Source organism: Dendropsophus ebraccatus, chromosome 11 (genome assembly GCF_027789765.1).
Source record: "Dendropsophus ebraccatus isolate aDenEbr1 chromosome 11, aDenEbr1.pat, whole genome shotgun sequence".
Classification (NCBI taxonomy): domain Eukaryota; kingdom Metazoa; phylum Chordata; class Amphibia; order Anura; family Hylidae; genus Dendropsophus; species Dendropsophus ebraccatus.
Window position 1 is genome coordinate 64,080,066 of NC_091464.1, and position 21,933 is coordinate 64,101,998.

The window sequence follows — 21,933 nt, forward strand, 5'->3', positions numbered from 1 at the left end:
GAACGTTATACAGATTTGTAAATTACTTCTATTTAAAAATCTTAAAGAGTCACTGTCGTATTTTTTTTTTTTTTTTTTTGCAGAAATCAAGTCCAGGCGATTTTAAGAAACTTTGTAATTGGGTTTATTAGCCAAATCTGCCATTATCTGCATGTAAAAAGCCTTTTCCCAGGTCCCCCCCTCCTTCCTCTTTTTCATCCAATCTGAAAAATCTGAAAATTGTGACTTGTTGCAGGAGACGTCCCCTGTCTGCTCTAGGGAGAGGGGAGGGGGGAGGAGGAAGGAGGGAGTTAGCCGGCAGCAGAAAGCAGATAACAGAGGATTACAGGCACGGAGCTGGGTGACAGCTGTAATATGAGCTCAGACAGGTTACTGGTGACTGTCACAGGAGATAACGGGTGAGATATTTGTAGATTAACTCTTTGTTGTCCTGTTTTGGTCTTTTCTTTAGCTCTCTCCATAGGAGAACAATGCATTTTTCGGATAATAAACCCAATTACAAAGTTTCTTAAAATCGCCTGGACTATTGATTTCTGCAAAAAAAAATTTCACGACAGTGACACTTTAAGCATTCCTGTACTTGTCAGCTGCTGTATGTCCTGCAGGAAGTGGTGTATTCTTTGCATTCTCAGACACTGTGCTCTCTGCTGCCACCTCTGTCCATGTCAGGAACTGTCCAGAGTAGTAACAAATCCCCATAGAAAACCTCTCCTGCTCTGGGCAGTTCCTGTCATGGACAGAGGTGGCAGCAGAGAGCACTGTGTCATCTGATGACTACATGTTCCAATATATTTGATGCTATACAGTGCCATGGTGGTGGTGGCGGCAGTCATGTGACTTCTATATGAAAGCCACGTGATGTTTCAGAAAAATGATTTATTTTTTTTATACAATTTGACGTTGCTAAATATTCTTTTTTCTATACATAGAACATCTGTAAAAGAGAAGAAGCAACACGTGCCCTGATATAATGGTGTATCCCAGCTCCGTATCTTCCCGCCTCGCTGAGGACGCAGATAAGCTGCTGTCTCATCATTACGGCTTGTAGCTTGTGAGATTTATCATGTATTTCCTCATCCGGAATCAGGAACAATCATCTGGTTCCCATAATAAAGATGGCGGGCGCTGCTGCGTGACGTCATGGGACGTTCCGCTGTACGGAAACGCGCCAAACGCAGGGCGTGGTCATCACAATATGTGGGCGGGAATAGATTAAAACTTGGCGCCTGATAGTAGGAAGGGACGGAGGAGGGGGCGTGTTTTGGGTTGGACATGGGCGTGGTCAGGGAGGGGCAAGCGCGCCTTCTGATCCTGTTACCTTGCGAGCGCACTCCCGCGGCCGAGGAGCCGTCAGTGCGCGGTGATCGCTGGGAGCAGCGGACGTCTCCGGCAGCGGTATGTACATATCCCCGGCATCCCCGCCCTCTCCGGTGTATGAGCGCACAGACCGGCGCTCCTCCCCCTGCCGGCTACCGGCCTGACAGCTGTCATCTGTGGCCATGTAATGTGGAGGCAGTGCAGGAGCAGGCCCGTCACCCCCGCTGTCACCAAGCCCTGACCTATGTCGTGACAGCTAAACATGACACTGCGATCTGTGACCTGTCAGGACTGTGCTGATACCATAACCACCGGCATAGGGAGCATAGGGGGCGGCTGGCAGGTTTGTCAGGTAGTAATGTCATTATGTGAGGGGGATTATATAATCAGGCAATATAACATGGGGGAGGGGGGAGGAGGTTCTGCAGCAGCTGAGGTGTGTATTATGATGAGGTTCTGCAGCAGCTGAGGTGTGTATTATGGTGAGGTTCTGCAGCAGCTGAGGTGTGCATTATGGTGAGGTTCTGCAGCAGCTGAGGTGTGCATTATGGTGAGGTTCTGCAGCAGCTGAGGTGTGTATTATGATGAGGTTCTGCAGCAGCTGAGGTGTGTATGATGTTCTGCAGCAGCTGAGGTGTGTATTATGGTGAGGTTCTGCAGCAGCTGAGGTGTGTATTATGGTGAGGTTCTGCAGCAGCTGAGGTTTGTATGATGTTCTGCAGCAGCTGAGGTGTGTATTATGATGAGGTTCTGCAGCAACTGAGGTGTGTATTATGATGAGGTTCTGCAGCAGCTGAGGTGTGTATTATGATGAGGTTCTGCAGCAGCTGAGGTGTGTATGATGTTCTGCAGCAGCTGAGGTGTGTATTATGGTGAGGTTCTGCAGCAGCTGAGGTGTGTATTATGGTGAGGTTCTGCAGCAGCTGAGGTTTGTATGATGTTCTGCAGCAGCTGAGGTGTGTATTATGATGAGGTTCTGCAGCAGCTGAGGTGTGTATGATGTTCTGCAGCAGCTGAGGTGTGTATTATGGTGAGGTTCTGCAGCAGCTGAGGTGTGTATTATGGTGAGGTTCTGCAGCAGCTGAGGTTTGTATGATGTTCTGCAGCAGCTGAGGTGTGTATTATGATGAGGTTCTGCAGCAACTGAGGTGTGTATTATGATGAGGTTCTGCAGCAGCTGAGGTGTGTATTATGATGAGGTTCTGCAGCAGCTGAGGTGTGTATTATGGTGAGGTTCTGCAGCAGCTGAGGTGTGTATTATGGTGAGGTTCTGCAGCAGCTGAGGTGTGTATTATGGTGAGGTTCTGCAGCAGCTGAGGTGTGTATTATGGTGAGGTTCTGCAGCAGCTGAGGTGTGTATTATGATGAGGTTCTGCAGCAGCTGGGGTGTGTATTATGTTCTGCAGCAGCTGGGGTGTGTATTATGTTCTGCAGCAGCTGAGGTGTGTATTATGACGAGGTTCTGCAGCAGCTGAGGTATTATGTTCTGCAGCAGCTGAGGTGTGTATTATGGTGAGGTTCTGCAGCAGCTGGGGTGTGTATTATGTTCTGCAGCAGCTGGGGTGTGTATTATGACTAGGATCTGAAGCAGCTGAGGTGTGTATTATGGTGAGGTTCTGCAGCAGCTGGGGTGTGTATTATGTTCTGCAGCAGCTGGGGTGTGTATTATGGTGAGGTTCTGCAGCAGCTGGGGTGTGTATTATGTTCTGCAGCAGCTGGGGTGTGTATTATGGTGAGGTTCTGCAGCAGCTGGGGTGTGTATTATGACTAGGATCTGAAGCAGCTGAGGTGTGTATTATGGTGAGGTTCTGCAGCAGCTGGGGTGTGTATTATGTTCTGCAGCAGCTGGGGTGTGTATTATGACTAGGATCTGAAGCAGCTGAGGTGTGTATTATGGTGAGGTTCTGCAGCAGCTGGGGTGTGTATTATGTTCTGCAGCAGCTGGGGTGTGTATTATGGTGAGGTTCTGCAGCAGCTGGGGTGTGTATTATGTTCTGCAGCAGCTGGGGTGTGTATTATGGTGAGGTTCTGCAGCAGCTGGGGTGTGTATTATGACTAGGATCTGAAGCAGCTGAGGTGTGTATTATGGTGAGGTTCTGCAGCAGCTGGGGTGTGTATTATGTTCTGCAGCAGCTGGGGTGTGTATTATGATTAGGATCTGAAGCAGCTGAGGTGTATAATGTGAGTATAACGTCGTCCTGTCAGTGGTTTATATAGGAGACAGAGCTTCCTGATCTTTGATGGCCGCCTCTTCAGCTGTAGATGTGCTGCTCTGTCAAAAGTGTTCAAATCGGCAACTGAAAGACTCGGCATTTGATTACCGGTAGCTGCAGAGATTGCATGCCGCCCTAGGGCTGCCAGGAAAGCATGGACATGACTGTAGGGCGGCATGCAATCTCTGCAGCCACCAGTAATCAAATGCCGAGTCTTTCAGTTTGAACAGATCAGCTGAACACTACTGCTCTATAGCCTCTTATCTCAGTATAATCATCCAGTAATGACATCATATTGTGATGCTAATAAAGCTGCCAATAGCCATAATGGCCGCTCCTTGCTGACAGGTGGATCAGTCTGGAAGGATTGTCTGAGCTTTTATGACTTTATCAGCCCGATGATTTTCTTCCCACTATTGGATTGTGTTTCCATTGTAACATGTAACAGCAAATCATTCAGTGTATCTAAACCCTTGTCAGACACGTCATCAGCTTAAAGGGGAAAACTTATTTCAGGTTGTGACTACTGGTCCCAGTGTTTTGGGGAGAACCACACCAGGCCTGTGAGACTACATCCCCATTCACATGGACGGTAATGCGCCCCAGCAATAAGTTATATTCTCTCCTATTGCAGCCATGTGACTTGCCGCTGTCTCTTCCAGGTCGTACTTCCCGGTCCAGCAGAATCATGGCGTTCAGTAAAGGATATCGGATCTTCCACAAGCTGGACCCCCCTCCGTTCAGCGTCATAGTGGAGGCTCGAAACAAGGAGGAATGTCTGATGTTTGAGTCCGGAGCGGTGGCCGTTCTCTGTGAGTTATCAGTTGTGTTTTATCACAGATGTAGCAGAGCTGTGTTTGGTAGATGTAGCAGGGGGGAGGTTGTCTGTGTGGCATCATATATCATTGTGTTTAGTGACATCCAACTCTGCTACATCTGTAAATACTTAAAGGATTTGCCATCCAGATCATCTGTTTGCATCCGCCTGTGATAGTCATAGTCTTGGTTAATTTGTGTAACTCTAGTAGAATTGCGCAAACAGAGTGCACTCTTTACATAACTTCTATAGGTCTGTAGCCCCTGATGCTATGGTACTACTTGTTTACCTTCCATTTATATCAATGAGAGTTACGCAATTGTTTAGGACAGCTCACCCTGCTGTTTTCAGCTATTTTTGGTGGCTGTATACAGGATGCCTGTCACTGGGTAATGAAGAAACAAAGAGATTTTCCTTAAAGGGGCACTCCAAAGCAAAAAACAAAAAGCAATGTTCTATTCCTTCCAGTCTGACGCAGTGCTCTCTGCTGCCACCTCTGTTTTTGACAGGAACTATCCAGAACTGTAGCAAATCCCCCTAGAAAACATCTCCTGCTCCGGACAGTTCCTGACATAGACAGAGGTGGCAGCAAAGAGCACTGTGGAAAACATACACCACTTCCTGCAGGACATACAGCAGTGGATAAGTACTGGAAGACGAGATTTTTAAATAGAAGCTAATTACAAATCTGTATAACTTTCTCACACCAGTTGATTTGAAAAAAAAAAAAAATACCCCCCTCAGGAGTACCCCTTTAATTGGTATAAGAGAGCCTTACCTAGTGTCGCTGTTTTAGGTTTAAAAAGTTTATAGGACTAAGACCTGTTTTATATGGCTGTGCTATAGCTGCATCTTAACCCCTTCATGTCAGCAATCTGTATGCTCAGTGACAGATCAAGCAACTGTCACTGAGTGATCGGGACCCCTGCAGCCGTGGTGCCGGGGTCCCGATCGCATGTGCTGACAGGTGGGGGTAAACTCCTTACCTCAGTCCTGTCAGATGGGCGATCCATGTATAAAGTCTGCTCTCAGGCAGGCTCTATACAAAGATCGCCGATAACACTGATCTATGCTATGGCATAGCATAGATCAGTATATGCAATCTAATGACTGCATATTTTACGGTGATAAAAGTGTAATAAAAAAAGTTTTATACAAGTATTAAAAAAAACCCTTATAACCCCCCAATAAAAGTTTAACCCCTTAGCGACCCATGACGTACCTGGTACGTCATGGTGCCGCGGGGGGGTGTTCAGACCAGGGTCCCGCCGGTGCGATCGCGGGGGGGAGATCCGTTCTTCTGGCCGCCCCGGGCCTCAGCGTCGCAATGACGCTGATCCCGGCTCGGCAATAGATTGCTATGGCCTGCAGCAGGCCATAGCAATCTATCACCGATATGATGGATCATTGCTGTGTATATACACAGCATTGATCTCTATGAGAGATCAGTGCTGTGTATATAGAAGTCCCCCAGGGGGACTTCTAGATACAGTAAAAAAAAAAAGTAAAAATGTTTTTTTTATTAATAAAAAATCCCCTCCCCTAATAAAAGTCCAAACCACCCCCCTTTTCCCATTTTATAAATATAAATTATTAAATAAATAAATAAACATGTTTGGTATCGCCGCACGCGTAATCGCCCGAACGATTAATTAATCACATTTCTGATCTCGCACGGTAAACGGCGTCAGCGCTAAAAAATTCCAAAGTGCAAAATTGCGCATTTTTGGTCGCATCAAATCCAGAAAAACCTTAATAAAAAGTGATCAAAAAGTCGTATATGCGCAATCAAGGTACCGATAGAAAGAACACATCATGGCGCAAAAAATGACACCTGACACAGCCTCATAGACCAAAGGATAAAAGCGCTATAAGCCTGGGAATAGAGCGATTTTAAGGAACATATATTTGTTAACAATGGTTTGAATTTTTTTAAAAGCAATCAGATAAAGTTATACAAGTTACATATCATTGTAATCGTAACAACTTGAGGAACATGCATAACAAGTCAGTTTTACCATAGGGCGAACGGCGTAAATGCAAAACTCCCCGAAATCAAAACAAATTCGTTTTTTTTTTCAATTTGACAGCGCAAATGATTTTTTTTCCGGTTTTGGAGCATATTTTATGGAAAAATAATGCCTGTCATTGCAAAGTACAATTGGTTTCACAAAAAATAAGCGCTCAAATAAGTCTCTAGGTGAAAAAATGCAAGCACTATGGGCTTCTAAACATAAAATGGAAAAAGCAAAAGCGCAAAAACGAAAATTGGCTTTGACCTTAAGGGGTCTGTCTGTGTCATTTTTGCTGAAAACTCCATTGATGTCTATATAATTCATGTTACCCTTAGACTAGACATCAGGGCATGCTGCAGCACTAGTGACACAGGCAGCTTTCCCCTCAGTGTAATGTCTGTTCTAATGGTAACATGGTATATAAACATCAGGAGAGGCTCAGTATCTGCATGCATTAGTCACATATAACTGTTCCTGGACCAGGGCTTATGCAGCCCTGCAGTTCCCAACAGAGCCAATGGTGGCAGCAGAAAGGCTGTGTCGTCCCTTATTGCTTCTATGCAGTGTAAACATATATTTTGGGGGCTAATTTGGGCTGGAGTATAACTGTACGGCCTCTGTGCAGCCCTCTTATTATTGTATAAGTACTTTACCTTTCATAGGAAGTTAAGAAATGTTATTCATCAATAACAAAACTAACAGCATAACAGGTGACCCCCAGTGTATCCTGATATTGTCAGAGGATTTGCCTCTGTGCTTGCTGCTTTGTCATTAACCCAAGAAAGTGTAGAGAGGAGATTCAGAATAATCAGATCAGATGTATGAAGAATCTGATCAAGGGCAGACTAAAGAGCCCCTTATGCCGACCTTCCATCCATGACTCATTGACCTCTCCTCCTGCACTGTGTATGGCTTCTTCTTATTTCTGGTGAATTGTTAGATAGCATTTCCCTCTGAATACCAGGACCTTTCACTTTAGTTATCATAACTGATCGTCCTTGTCCCGCTGCTTGTTAGCGAATGCGGTGTCTAGCTACATAAAAACTCCAACATAGTTCATTGATACTTAAAGGGGACCTGTAGCCGACCCAGTTAAAATGTTCCGCCATTAAATTAAACTTAAATGAAAACTCCTTCCAATTTCTCGATATGTCCTCCCAATCCAGAGGGCATATTAAAGATTAAAGACTTAAAGGGATTGTCTGATGAAGACAGAAACCTAACCTGGAGAGGCTGCTTCATGTAAATGACCATCCATGTGACACATGGTCTCATCTGGTTCAACAGAAAAGGAAGAACATTGTGGTAGCAGTAAACTCAGACTCAGCCCCAAGCCGGTGATGCTGGAGATGCCGTAGGACAAATGGAGCAGATCATGGCAATGTTCTGCAGTATGTAATTTCACAGGGTAAAGATAACCCCTTAAGGGATTGCTAGGATATGCCTTTACTTACTCATCATTGGGGTAAGTTCCTCCTCAGAATGAAGGAACCTTAGTGGTAGCTTCGTATCCCAGCATTTGTGTTATGGAGAGCACACAGCTCAGGACATATAAAACATATACAGGTGTAGTCCCACCAGAACACTCCGATCTGTATGCTTATTAGAGTATATGGACATAAAAAAGGGGGTCCCACTTGACAGCCGCTTACATTTGAACGGCCGCTTACAATACAGCATTTCTCGCGAAGTGTCTGCTGCCGAGGAAATAATAATGGCTATCCCCTGATCTGCATAGTGGCCTTCCTACTAAAGGGGTGTGAGGCAATGAAGGAAAGAGTGTAAGAACAAGAACAATAGTAAGTAATGGCCCGTGACTTTATACAGAGGAAAAGTACATCATAAGACTTTCCAGGATCCTCAGTAACAATCACTGTCTACAATATACAGGCACATTCTCCTAATGTTAGGAGGGAAGCTGTAAGCATAGTCTAGTAGGAATATGCATATACACTAATTTATATATACAGTATATCTATTCTGTGTATTATTAATGTATATACTCAAAGACAAGTGTTTCAGTGCCTGACAAGTCTCCTACCACCACTCAGAATAATTATTTCATTGTAGGGATTATCTGGTGATGTCACACGGAGACCCTCACATACAGCGGCCAGGCAGGACAGCGGACACATTGGTGTAGACGGACTTTACCGCACACACAGGCAATGATTTCCTGCCTGTGACGTTTTACTCAAGACTCCGACAAGTGACATCTATTATCAGAGAGAGAAATCATAGTGACATGTGGAGACGATTTCCTGCATGAATGGGGGGGGGGGGGGAGAAAGTGGAGAAAGAGATTGTACTGTGAACTCCACATAAAGAGCTAGAGATAGACAAGTTATTCAGGATTGGATTAATCCCTGGTTCTGTGGATTTGTGGTTGGTGAAGGATAGGTATAAGGGTTGCTGGAAAAGGAGTATATTTTGAGCAGAGACTGGTTACAAGTGGTAGCCACAAGGGTCTGTGTATGTTTGTAAATGACATAGGAGAAGGTTTGGTAGGTAAGGATAGTGACATAGGAGAAGGTTTGGTAGGTAAGGATAGTGACATAGGAGAAGGGCTGGTAGGTAAGGATAGTGACATAGGAGAAGGTTTGGTAGGTAAGGTTAGTGACATAGGAGAAGGTTTGGTAGGTAAGGATAGTGACATAGGAGGAGGTTTAGTAGGTAAGGATAGTGACATAGGAGAAGGTTTGGTAGGTAAGGTTAGTGACATAGGAGAAGGTTTGGTTGGTAAGGATAGTGACATAGGAGAAGGTTTGGTAGGTAAGGATAGTGACATGGGAGAAGGTTTGGTAGGTAAGGATAGTGACCTAGGAGAAGGTTTGGTAGGTAAGGATAGTGACATGGGAGAAGGTTTGGTAGGTAAGGATAGTGACATGGGAGAAGGTTTGGTAGGTACGGTTAGTGACATGGGAGAAGGTTTGGTAGGTAAGGATAGTGACATGGGAGAAGGTTTGGTAGGTACGGTTAGTGACATGGGAGAAGGTTTGGTAGGTAAGGATAGTGACATGGGAGAAGGTTTGGTAGGTACGGTTAGTGACATGGGAGAAGGTTTGGTAGGTACGGTTAGTGACATAGGAGGAGGTTTCCTCTGAGTGTCATATTGTTGTTTGTTAGTGAAGACTTCAGAAGAGAAGGATTTAGGGAGGGGTAGTGATTTCTTACATCTTACAATAAGCCACTATTGCGCTGTATAGAGCTCTAGTGGGTGTGGGAGGAAACCTATGCAAACACGGGGAGAACATACAATGTTTGCAGATGTTGCATTTGAACCCCAGGCTACAGTGCTAACCACTGAGCCATCGTGCTGCCTCTAAATCATCTGTTATGTGGAAGGTAAACAGCATTGATATCGCTTATACCTAATGGTAATTGTTACCTCTCTAAGATCCTTTATAAGAATTATGCTGAGAATGGCGGCTCCTTCACCTGGGACTGTGCTGGATATTATATAACATATTACATAGCCTGGGGCCAGGTGCAGAGCGCTCCCCACCCCTAACGTCTTATATTAATCTAATTTCCTGTCATCTCTCTGGAATTATTCATCATATTGAGCTATGGCTGAATAAAAAAACAGATATCCTACACGTCTGCAGCACTGTCTGGGGTCCGAGACCCCCCCACACCCTTCTTTGTTATGGGAGAGACTTACAGCTGTTAATATTTCTCTATGGACTTCTAATCTCTTATCTAAAGCTGATAGGTTTTTTTTCGGGTTTCCATAAAGGTGACTTTGTGGACCGGAGGAAAGTCATGTGGCTGTTGTGAAAAGTGACGTCTCCTAGTGCACCTAGTATAGTGTATAGGTTTGCATTGGACAAAGTTGCCCCCCCCCCCATACAGAAACAGTTTTTACTACTGTGTACCCCTAATCTGTGGCTCTCCAGCTGCTGCAAAACTACATCTCCCAGCCTTCGACTGTCATGGCATGCTGGGAGTTGTAGTTTTGCAACAGCTGGGCTTTCGCTGCTGTAATAGCTCATCATAGATCATCCACCTGACAGTCCTCCATTGATTATGAATCACGCCCAGTCCCTTATAGATTTTTTACAAACTTGCTACAGACATAAAGAATACTGTGCTGATACATTGTAACAAACCTGTTGGGGAGGCTGGAGTGCATATACATAATTGCCTTCTATGGAGGATATTCCCCCCCCAGTATTTGTCTGGCCTCAGCAATACATGACTCAGTAGTTGAATGCAGTCGAGTGTCTCAGCAGACAGTGAAGCTGGCACAGCCTGGTATCTGCCATCTGCTTCTGTGTGGTACGGCACAGTGATCTGTGATTCTCGGAGCAGATACCACATATACAGTGGCTCCTATATCCTGGGAATGATGCTGAGAACACCGCATCGGCCTTAATGTTTGTATGTAAATCAACGGCAGAACACACAGTCCCGTAATGTCTGCAGTCACTGCCAACCAAAAACTGCACTGCCTCTATTCTTCCAGCAGCACCCTGGCATCCTGCATTAGGCACTGGATTAATCCTGCTGGCAGCACCTTGGCATCATGCATTAGGCGCAAGCTTTATCCTGCCGGCAGCATCCTGGTATCATGCATTAGGTGCAAGAATTATCCTGCCGGCAGCACCTTGGCATCATGCATTAGTCACAGGCTTTATCCTGCTAGGAGCACCCTGGAATCATGCATCAGGCACTGGCTTTATCCTGCCAGCAGCACCCTGGCATCATGCATTAGGTACAAACTTTATCCTAGCATCTCCTCACTGGCAGTCTTGGTGCGGAGTCCATGCCCGCTGACTGTAATGAGTCCTTCCAGATGAAAAGTGCTGATGTAATACTCACTAGTAAATGCTCCATACATCATTGTAAGCAGCTATGTGAGCGTAGCGTAATTCCATTATAAACTCCAGGTGCCGGTCACAGCTTTGCATCTCTCCCGGTTGTTTGGTCCATAAATCTCCCTCATAAACACTTTACATATGCGGAGCCGCTACTGACACTGCCGTGTATTTGCCATCTAATTTCACTTACAGCTTATTTGTTGTGTGACATGCTGCATCACATACCAAAGGGCTTTCCACGTTTCCTGTTAAATAGATATACCCTGCCTAGATGCCTATGTCTTGGCTGACCCCAAAAAAGTGCATGGAGATCTCTATTCATTCTCCACAGCTGCCTCAGCACCTCAAGTTTAGGGGCCCCTGTTGTACCTATTGGCAGGGCTGTGGAGTCTGTAAGCCGCAGCTTGACTCAAACTCCGACTCCTGAATTTTATCAGGACCGACTCCGGACTCTGACTCAGACTCCTGCTCCTTCATAAATGGCCGGTCAGATACCAGGGGAGTTATTTATCACACTGGCCCAGCAGCTTCTCCCGAATGTATTACATGATCCTGGGGCGACCTCTGAAACATACTGAAACTCCTGTGTGTGCAGTGGATGCAGCCAGGCTCCAACCTCCATGTCCTGAACAACTCAGAAATAGACTAGATGGAGCAGGTGGTCTTTTCCTGTTAACCATCTTCTATGTTTCTTACTAAATATTCACCATACTTAAAGAAACACTGTTAACAATGCTAGATACCTGTAATATAGAGGTCAGCCATAGTGATATAGAGAGGGGTCACACATAGTGATATAGAGGTCACACATAGTGATATAGAAGGTCACGCAATAGCACGTACACACACACACACACAGCCTGCAGCAGCCATAGCATACACACACACACACAGCCTGCTGCAGCCATAGCGCGCGCGCGCACACACACACACACACACACACACACACACACACACACACACACACACACACACACACACACACAGCTTGCTGCAGCCATAGCGCACACCACACACACACTCAGCCTGCTGCGGCCATAGCACACGTACACACAGCCTGCTGCAGCCATAGTGCGTGCGCACACTTACACACACACGCACATACACACAGCCTGCTGTAGTCATAGCACACACACAGCCTACTGCAGCCATAGCGCACACACACACACCTGCAGCCATAGAACACTAAAGAAAAACACACAATCTTCTCCCAGAGAAAAAACACCACACTGAGGACAGAGGTTACTGCTACACTACTTATGTCTTCTCCTCCTCCTCTATATTACACAGGATATCTTCATATTACACTGATGCTAATATACAGTCATACAGGAAGAGAACAGCACAGATCTCCCCCCACACAATGGACTCTTCCAGCTCAGAAACAAACTGCCAAATAGTGACCGACAACTTTTCCATGACCACCCTTATGTAATAGGGCCAGTGTCCTATTACTGATATATTCCCCGACCACCCTTATCTAATACAGCCAGTGTCCTATTACTGATATATTCCCCGACCACCCTTATGTAATAGGGCCAGTGTCCTATTACTGATATATCTCCCTGACCACCCTTATGTAATAGGGCCAGTGTCCTATTACTGATATATTCCCCGACCACCCTTATGTAATAGGACCAGTGTCCTATTACTGATATATTCCTCGACAACCCTTATGTAATAGGGCCAGTGTCCTATTACTGATATATTCCTCGACAACCCTTATGTAATAGGGCCAGTGTCCTATTACTGATATATTCCCCGACCACCCTTATGTAATAGGGCCAGTGTTCTATTACTGATATATCTCCCTGACCACCCTTATCCAATAGGGCCAGTGTCCTATTACTGATATATTCCCCGACCACCCTTATGTAATAGGGCCAGTGTCCTATTACTGATATATTTCCCGACCACCCTTATGTAATAGGACCAGTGTCCTATTACTAATATATTCCTCGACAACCCTTATGTAATAGGGCCAGTGTCCTATTACTGATATATCTCCCTGACCACCCTTATCCAATAGGGCCAGTGTCCTATTACTGATATATTCCTCGACAACCCTTATGTAATAGGGCCAGTGTCCTATTACTGATATATTCCCCGACCACCCTTATGTAATAGGGCCAGTGTTCTATTACTGATATATCTCCCTGACCACCCTTATCCAATAGGGACAGTGTCCTATTACTGATATATTCCCCGACCACCCTTATGTAATAGGGCCAGTGTCCTATTACTGATATATTCCCCGACCACCCTTATGTAATAGGGCCAGTGTCCTATTACTGATATATCTCCCTGACCACCCTTATCCAATAGGGCCAGTGTCCTATTACTGATATATTCCTCGACCACCCTTATGTAATAGGGCCAGTGTCCTATTAGAATGTCGCTCATAATATATATTCATGAGCAAAACTTGTAAAATTCATATCAAAATTCAATTCTACTTTTTTTTAAAGATTTTTTTAATGCTGGAGTCTGAGTCGGTACATTTTTTTCCGACTCCAGCCAAAACTAGCTCCAACTCCGACTCTGACTCCACAGCCCTGCATATAGGTGCAGTTCCTTTAGATTTGCCATACATGCACAAGACTGGGAATCCTTTAAAGGGATTATCTTTTAAGAACTATTCTGTGCGTGTAATATTTGATGGTTGTCATTGTTCGTTCCTGCGTAGGTCCTCTCTTATGTTTGTTAAAAGGGGTTTAAAGTTCTCTGGTCTATTTCTTTTAGTGCTATTTAGTACTATGGGATGTTTGAAGTTTCAGGTCCAAAGTAGGCTACACTACTGAGAGGGTCTGATAACATGGCCCCTCCAATCTGTTTGGTGTGATGTTGTCATGGAGACCATGTGTGGATTCTGATCAGTAGTTCAGCCTCAGGCTCATGTTTCGGCCTTGTTTGCATCTGCACCAACATTTTTATGGTTCCGCAGAACAATGAAAACGACGACTTTAATGGCTCCATCAAGTGACAGAAATGCACATTATGTGACAGTCCACCATGACTGTAATGTAGTCTGGCGGCTTGCCGTCATGATGCCCCATGCTAGTGCAAAACTGACAAAGACTCCTAACAGAACCTCTTTGTTGCCCATGGCAATCTGTCTCTGCAGCTTTCAGTTTTTCAAGAGCTGTCCTGTGATTGGTTGCTAAGGGAACTGTCTGTCCGCCATAGCAACCAATCAGATTGCTGTTTTTCCTTTTACAATGAGAGCTGTAATCAGATTGACTACTATGAGCAACCCCTCCACATTTCATTTACAGTAGTGTTGATAATTCCCCCTATATCTGTGGTCACCTTTAGGAGTATCTCCTGCATGGACTATTGGGTGGCTCAGTTGTCATGGCGACTCACTGTGGCCTAGTAGAGTATAGCAGAGCACCTTTAGATTTTAAAGTGATACTGTTACACCATCTCTACACCATCCACAAGCTTAGATACTGCACATTTGATAAATACCTGTATAAAACTTGTCTGTGTCTTCTTTCTGCTTTAAAATTGCTTCATTTCATCGGTGGACAGTGGCACCTGGGCAGAACTTCATGACACTTGGGCCCTCTCCCCAGCCAGGAGATGGGGCCCAACTGCTGTGAAGCCCCGCCTAGTTGACACTGTTAACCAATAAAATTAAGCGAGAGTAAAGGGGGTGACCGTATCACTTTAAGTTGTGATAATCAACATTGAGGACTACATCAGCTCTGAAACTACATCTTCCAGCTGGAGGCACTGACTTCTAGTCAGTAGTTAGATGTCTTCATCTGTATCCACAAGGTAATGTTCTAGTGTAACTAGGATATCATTGTGTGAGGCTTAGATGTGTAACCCTACCCCCAGCTATAGATAATGTATTTAGGCCTCCATGTTACGTGACACCTTCCTCACAGCTGACACAAATCTAATACATTCTTTGTAAGATAACCTGTCACGTTCCCCTACAGCCTTCCCTGATGTACGTTATCTGTTAGGAATATGGTGCACGACTCCTACCAAGGGTCAAAATACAATTGCCTGTGGCTATTAGGGCATGCTGGGAGCTGACAGGTGTAGCACCACTGTACCTGTGCTTTATTAGAAGCGAGGCATCAGGTGCCAGATTGAAGGCACTTTACTATATACAGTATTATATTATATATAGGCACGTACAGAATCCCATAGTGGGATGGGTCCTAAACATGTGAAATATCTTTGCACCAACCCCTGATTTTCGCTTCGAAGTAAAAGGTTTTCTAAGTGTGAACCACGTCTAAGGGATCCCATTAAACATGGCTGTCAAACCCGCAGTCCTCCAGCTCATGCAAAACTACAATTCTCATCATGCTTGGGCAGCCAAAGCTGTAGCTTTGGCTGTCCAGGCATGGTAGGAATTGTAGTTTTGCATCAGCTGGAGGGCTGCAGGTTTAACACCCGTGCCATAGAGAATATAGTCAAGCCGCAGTGACGACTATGCTAATTGCTATGGTTTTATAGCAAATATGTGTAAAGACTGACAACTAGCGGCAAACCGCATGCAGTAAAGCAACCGTAGTTGTAGCAATACACCTTTTTAAAAGCTGCCGGTCAAGTGTCCATGTATTCACAATAGAGAGAGGTGGGTTTACCTGCCGCACGAGCAATCTGGCAGCGGCTTGTATGTCCTAAGCCTCTGTGTTTTACAACTGTAATGATGGTGTAGGAATTCACTATGTCTTTGTGGTATAAGCATCTAATCCATTCTGTGCACAGACAACGCAGGCGGAGGGGTGAGGGGCTGTGAGTGGATGCACTGTGACAGATGGGGTTGGGCGGAGGTTCATGTTGATGGGGGGGCTGGTATTGTACACAGTGTTGTACATTGAGCAATAACCCTTATACACATCTTAAGTCTTAATAATATAATATAATGGGGTTCTTGTGCCTTGACTAGATAATACAAAACTAAAGGTTATTGCAGTAAGTCTGTGTATAGTTATCACATATAGTGTACTGTGCAGGTATAGTACTGACGTCATAGGGATAGATAAATCAATGATATTGCTGGTGGTGGTGTGAACGTCATAGAGGAATCTCCCCACAGAAATAACATTTGATCCCTGGGGATTAGTTTACCACATTTACAACAGTCTGCTGGATAAACTGCAGATCTGAATCTGCAACCACAATTAAACTACAATACATATGAATAATGTGTAACGAAACTGCCAGCAAGTGTGTAGCATGATCTATCGGTCATGGTTTTCCGTTTGCTTTTAATCTGTGGTCTTGCAAAATTTAGTTGCAGATTTCAGATACAATCCTCTAGGTGTGCACACGGCCTAAACACTACTTGACGTTCTATGGCGTAGCGTACATATGCTATACCCATTGGGCCATATAATTTAGGAGCATGAACTTGAGTTATACCGTGTGCTTAATCGCCGCCACATTAGCACCACACTGTTCCCAGTTAATAGTTGCAATGTCTTCCTGTAGTCTCAAGTCTCCTAGACATTATGGAACCTGTCCGGTGATTCTTTTCCTTAATTTCTCCATCTGGTTGAGGAATTAGCCGTCATGAGCCTAGATGAGCACACAGGGTTGTTGTATGGCTAGTATTAGTAGGTCTAGAATAATATATAACCTGATCCTGTGTATTGCAGACAGTCTCTAGAGGAGCCTGTCCCTCTGATAATAGTCAGCTCCTGTCATTTCCCCAGAGAATTTACAACATGATCTGGTAATAAACAGATCTAGTCCTGTCAGTTCACAATTGCCCTTAGGCAGTGATCAGATGGGGCAGATTTCCCTGGAAGCAATCTTTTATGATGATGAAAACATTACAACACCTCAATGTAGGATAGTTGGGGTTTACCTTGTCTTCTCCTTTGCCATTCCTTTCTGTTTATTCATACTATTACCTTTTGGGTCTGTTGCTGTATATGGTGGGATTACTATCTGTATATACTGAATGTATTCTTTAGTCCTATTCTGTCTATTCTTAACTTTTGCAGCCTCTGCAGAAAAGGAAGCCATTAAGAGCACGTACAGTAAAGTCATGGACACATACGGCCTCCTGGGAGTTCTTCGGTTAAATCTTGGTAAGAAGCTTTAGTCAATAAGTGTATTTCTCTCCTATATCATGTTGGCCCTGAAATAATTTCTGTTACAAAACTGTTCCCATCAAGGGGGTGGATGTGTATCATTGCAAAAATGCAAAAATCTATATATAGATAGATATATTGTTAAGATTGCAAAAATAAGTTATAGATAGATATAGATATCTACAATTCCCATAATGCATAGACAAAGATGGGAATTGCAGTTCTGCAACAGCTGGAGTGCAACATTTTTAACCCTGGTTTACATTATCAAAAACGTATCAATATTAGTGTTTGCCGACCAGCTGTTTGTCAGAGCCACGGCTCCAGCATACGTACAGTGATTGGGGCGGAAGCATATGGGTTAATTGAAGTAAATGGCAGCTGCGCCCGACCACTACATGATGAACAGAGCCAGTGGTTTCCTCCCACATTCATTGTGTATATCCCGAGCCACTGCTTTGTTGTACAGCTTATTCTGGGTTGATCAGATATTTATGCTCTTTGCTGAGAATAGGACATCAAAATTAATCTTTTGGAAAGTCCCTTTAAATCCAGTGGCAACAAAGTATCATACCACCTGAACTTGTTTTTGAGCAATTTTTATGAACTGATTTGTCTTTCTTGTTACTTTCAGGGGAGACCATGTCCCATTACCTGGTGGTGGTCACCGGGTGTATGTCTGTAGGAAAGATTCAGGAGTCTGAGGTGTTCCGGGTCACCTCCACTGAGTTCATCTCTTTAAGAGCAGATCCAACAGATGAAGATCGAATATCTGAAGTCCGCAAAGTCCTGAACTCTGGCAGTTTCTACTTTGCATGGTCTTCTACAGGTGTCAGTATGGACCTCAGCCTCAATGCTCACCGGAGTACACAGGAGCAGAGGACCGACAACCGCTTCTTCTGGTGGGTTGGGCCCTGTTGCTTCGTTTCTTCCTTTTCTGCAGGTTTTGTCTCACTTAAACTCACAGTCAATGTAGATTGTGGGCCCCAGGAGATTCAGGGACAAATCTTGAGTGATGACCAGCTCTGTACAGCGACGTGCAATAAGTTGGTGCTATATAAAAGCATTATTATTATCATTATTAAAACATTCAAAGCATAGCTGCAACTAGCCGGGCTGGTGGGTATACGTGCCCAACAATCCACTCTGCTTTGTCTAGGGTATGTAGGTACAAGGCTAAGCAATACACTGAACTTTTGCCCCGGGTGAGGGAAAACCAAGCTACACCTCTGCAATAATGACAGATCATCTCCAGGCCTGATATGGTTAGCGGGTGGATTCATTACCGGTTCAGCCAGTTTTGTGCAATCACTGTATAAGCTGCTAAGTCCTCCTGTATGCCTGTGAGGAGAACCACAGACAGCGCACAATGAAGCTGGAGGCAGGTCTGAGTCTCCGGTATTTACAGCACTGAGGATATGAGAGGTTGCTTTCGGTAATACCTGCCTACAGGGTACGTATGGTTTACACTGTAAGATAATCATCTTCTGTTGTAAAGAATAAAAGGGAAAAAAGATCTCTGGAGGTGCTTGAGCTATCTTCAGATGTTTTGGACTAATGAAAGCTTATGTTACAGGAGGCCAGACACTATTTTGTGATCTCAGACAAGCCCTTTAAATTCCCTGTTATATAGTATCATCAGCTGCAATAGCTCCTGGATCAGCCATAAACTTAAGGTCTGTAGGGAAATGACTGCAGGTCTGGAAAGTGGAAATACTAGCGGTCAATGGCTAAACGGGGTGTTATTGTGCACAGCCTTAGTGCCGGAATAAACAGTGTGTGGAACTGGAAGCTTTGGCTTTGTACGCTATGTAGTAGTGGTGCCGGATACTACAGAACAGCACTCATTGAAGTGAATGAGAATTACTTCACAACCAGGATACCATCATACAGTCTATGGAGCTGAGCCTTCTGACACCATACACTGTATTTAAATCAACAGTAAAGCTGAACGGCAGGATTGCTTGTTGTCCCTGCTTACCCTGTTACCTACTGCGAGCCTCTCCTATGTTAATTTTGATAGTATAATTGTCCCCATTTTCTCCTCCAGGAACCAGTCTCTACACCTGCACCTAAAGCACTATGGGGTGAACTGTGATGACTGGCTTCTGCGTCTCATGTGTGGGGGAGTAGAGATTAGGACTATTTATGCCGGTCACCAGCAGGCCAAGGCTTGCATCATCTCCCGCCTCAGCTGTGAGCGAGCCGGGACCAGGTTCAATGTACGTGGCACAAATGATAACGGGCAAGTGGCAAATTTTGTGGAAACTGAGCAGGTGAGTCACTTCTATGTGTCTGTATGCTTTGTAGATCTATTGGCTCTTAATAGTGTTATTCAGCTGCTACCCTAGTAATATATATCTGCTACCCTTGTAATCAGTTTGTGTGTTATATTGCAACAAAGCTCCAATGAAGTGAATGGAGCTGATTTGTGATATCCCACACAACCTGACTGGTCCTGAGCCTGGAGGAAAGCAACAGAGGCCTTATTCTCAAGTTCACGCTCCGTAGCATCTTTGATCTACAGAGCAAGAGATAAAGGCCTAAGTGTTTCTGATTTTGGACAACCCCTTTAAGGCTAGATTCACATGCAACAGATCCAAAGCTGATTTCACAAAATCCACTGCCAATTACTTACTGTAATTCTGAATTCTAATTCCACTGAGAGTATGTAAACGCCAGCCTCCTTAACTCATGGTGGCCCGGTGCATACATTACCTGGTCTCCGCTCTGGCCACCTCCTGTGGCTCCCGCCATCCCGACGTCCCACAATCAGTGTGCTGATTGGCTGAGCGGGACGTCAGGATGCCGGGAGCCACAGGAGGAGGCCAGAGCGTGGATCAGGTAATGTATGCACCGGACCCCAGCAGAATGACAGTGAGGGATTCGCAGCGAATTTCGCTGTAAAGTCGCAGCGTGAAATCCATTACAGATCCATTATGTGTGAATCTAGACTAAAGGTATTTTCCAAAAAGGGTAGTTCATATATATATATATATATATATATATATATATATATATATATATATATATATATATATAATAATAATAGTAATGCATACTTACCACAACAGGTGGTTGTGCTTTTTGAGTTATGCAAATAACAGTATACACTTGGAAATGGACCAAATGTAGTCACTAGTAGACTATGCAGATTTATGCTCTATTCTTATAGTTATTCTGTGCTTGGTGTCAGCACATTGATTGATTCATGCTGTGTTAGGGATGTATCCGCAGTATCATTCCTTACTGGTCACATATATGTATATACTTATATATACTCGGCGGGAGCTCTGTCGGCAGGGAGCCATATCCTCTTAGTTTTAGTGAGCGTGCTGACAGGTGGCTTGTTCTTCTGCAGGTGATATATCTCGATGACTGCGTGTCCTCATTTATACAAATACGAGGGTCGGTGCCGCTGTTTTGGGAGCAGCCGGGTTTGCAGGTGAGTGTCAATCAAATTTTAACCCTTTGATGTTACAGAACTTGTTTTTTTGTTTAGTTTTTTTTACTTTTTTTGTAACTAGGTTCAAAGATTAGTTTACTGATACAGAACTCCAGATCCCCTGCACAGACATAGATGCAGACTAAAGAGAATTTGTCATTACTTTTATTCTACCCAAACCATGAGACTTCAGGGCAGTCACTGACATCATCTTCCCACCCAACCAGCCTTAATTCATAGGTATATGAAGAGATCTATGAATTAAGAGAAAGAGAGGGATCACCACTTTTAAGTTTTGCATCTATGTCTCTGCTGGGCATTTAGTATCTATTTGCAGAACTGACTCTTGTATAGAGAAAAGATGCTTTTATATAATATACAAAGGAGAGATGCACACCTCACATCCCCATCAGTGATCTGCCAGAACTGTGCTGTGCTTTTTCTTATACCAGACAATTAACTCCGGAGTATCCAGTCTTATGACAAAAGGTGAATAGGCAAAAATAATTCAGTATTCAGTGTAGAATATGCATGTCCTGCGTTATGTTCATGGCATATTATAAAAACGTGTGAAGAGTATTATATAATGGGCTCCACAGCCATTGAGGGGCAACACTTTATATGTTACCGCACCCATAGGCCACTAAGAAGCTCCAGTCTAAGGGTTTCCTTGGTGGTGTAATAATGAACATGCGCAGATGAGATTCATTGATCAGTACTGTAACCTATTGTAATATCACTTCTCTGGAAGGTTGGATCTCACAGAGTACGGATGTCCAGAGGGTTTGAGGCCAATGCTCCAGCATTTGACAGGTATGTGTCATTTTTTTGCCATGTTGCCTTGTTACAAGAGTATAAGTCTTCCCATGTTTCATCAGGATGGACTTCCACTTTATACACTGAGCTCCTGGCCTCTTACATCTGCTGCTACATATGCCACTCATTTGCATTTCTGAAAAGTATGCAAAAAAAAAGCACCTAGAGTGTACGCTGACTGTAATAAAGAACCTGCCTACTGTGGTATACACAGTGGGAGGACTGACATGCCAGAAACAATAAAAAGAAATAATGAGAATTTCTTTCTGTATCCGTGCAATACACTAGAGGTCCCTTATGCCTAGCGGGGGGCACTGGAGTGAGGACTAGTGATTTGCCCGGTGCTATGGCACAAAGGAAGGGATAGGATTTAAGGAGAAGTCTGATAAAACTTAAAATTACACTGCAGGCAGAGGGAA

General features: G+C 44.3%; 1 protein-coding gene across 6 annotated transcripts in view; it reads left to right on the plus strand.

Annotated features, from left to right (window-relative positions):
- Positions 1-1,289: 1,289 nt before the first annotated feature.
- SYNJ1 (synaptojanin 1) overlaps positions 1,290-21,933 on the plus strand; it is a 50,572-nt gene continuing 29,928 nt past the window's right edge. For 4 of the 6 annotated variants that reach the window (XM_069944807.1, XM_069944810.1, XM_069944809.1 and 1 more), the window contains exons 1-7: positions 1,290-1,395; positions 4,193-4,342; positions 17,164-17,250; positions 17,888-18,155; positions 19,304-19,529; positions 20,615-20,698; positions 21,450-21,511. In XM_069944807.1, coding sequence (XP_069800908.1) covers positions 4,219-4,342; positions 17,164-17,250; positions 17,888-18,155; positions 19,304-19,529; positions 20,615-20,698; positions 21,450-21,511 — 851 coding nt within the window. In that variant the 5' untranslated portion in view covers positions 1,290-1,395; positions 4,193-4,218. Of the gene's footprint in view, positions 1,396-4,192; positions 4,343-7,678; positions 7,754-14,911; positions 14,969-17,163; positions 17,251-17,887; positions 18,156-19,303; positions 19,530-20,614; positions 20,699-21,449; positions 21,512-21,933 lie in introns of those variants that run through there. The other 2 variants (XM_069944811.1, XM_069944812.1) reach the window with 2 other exon arrangements.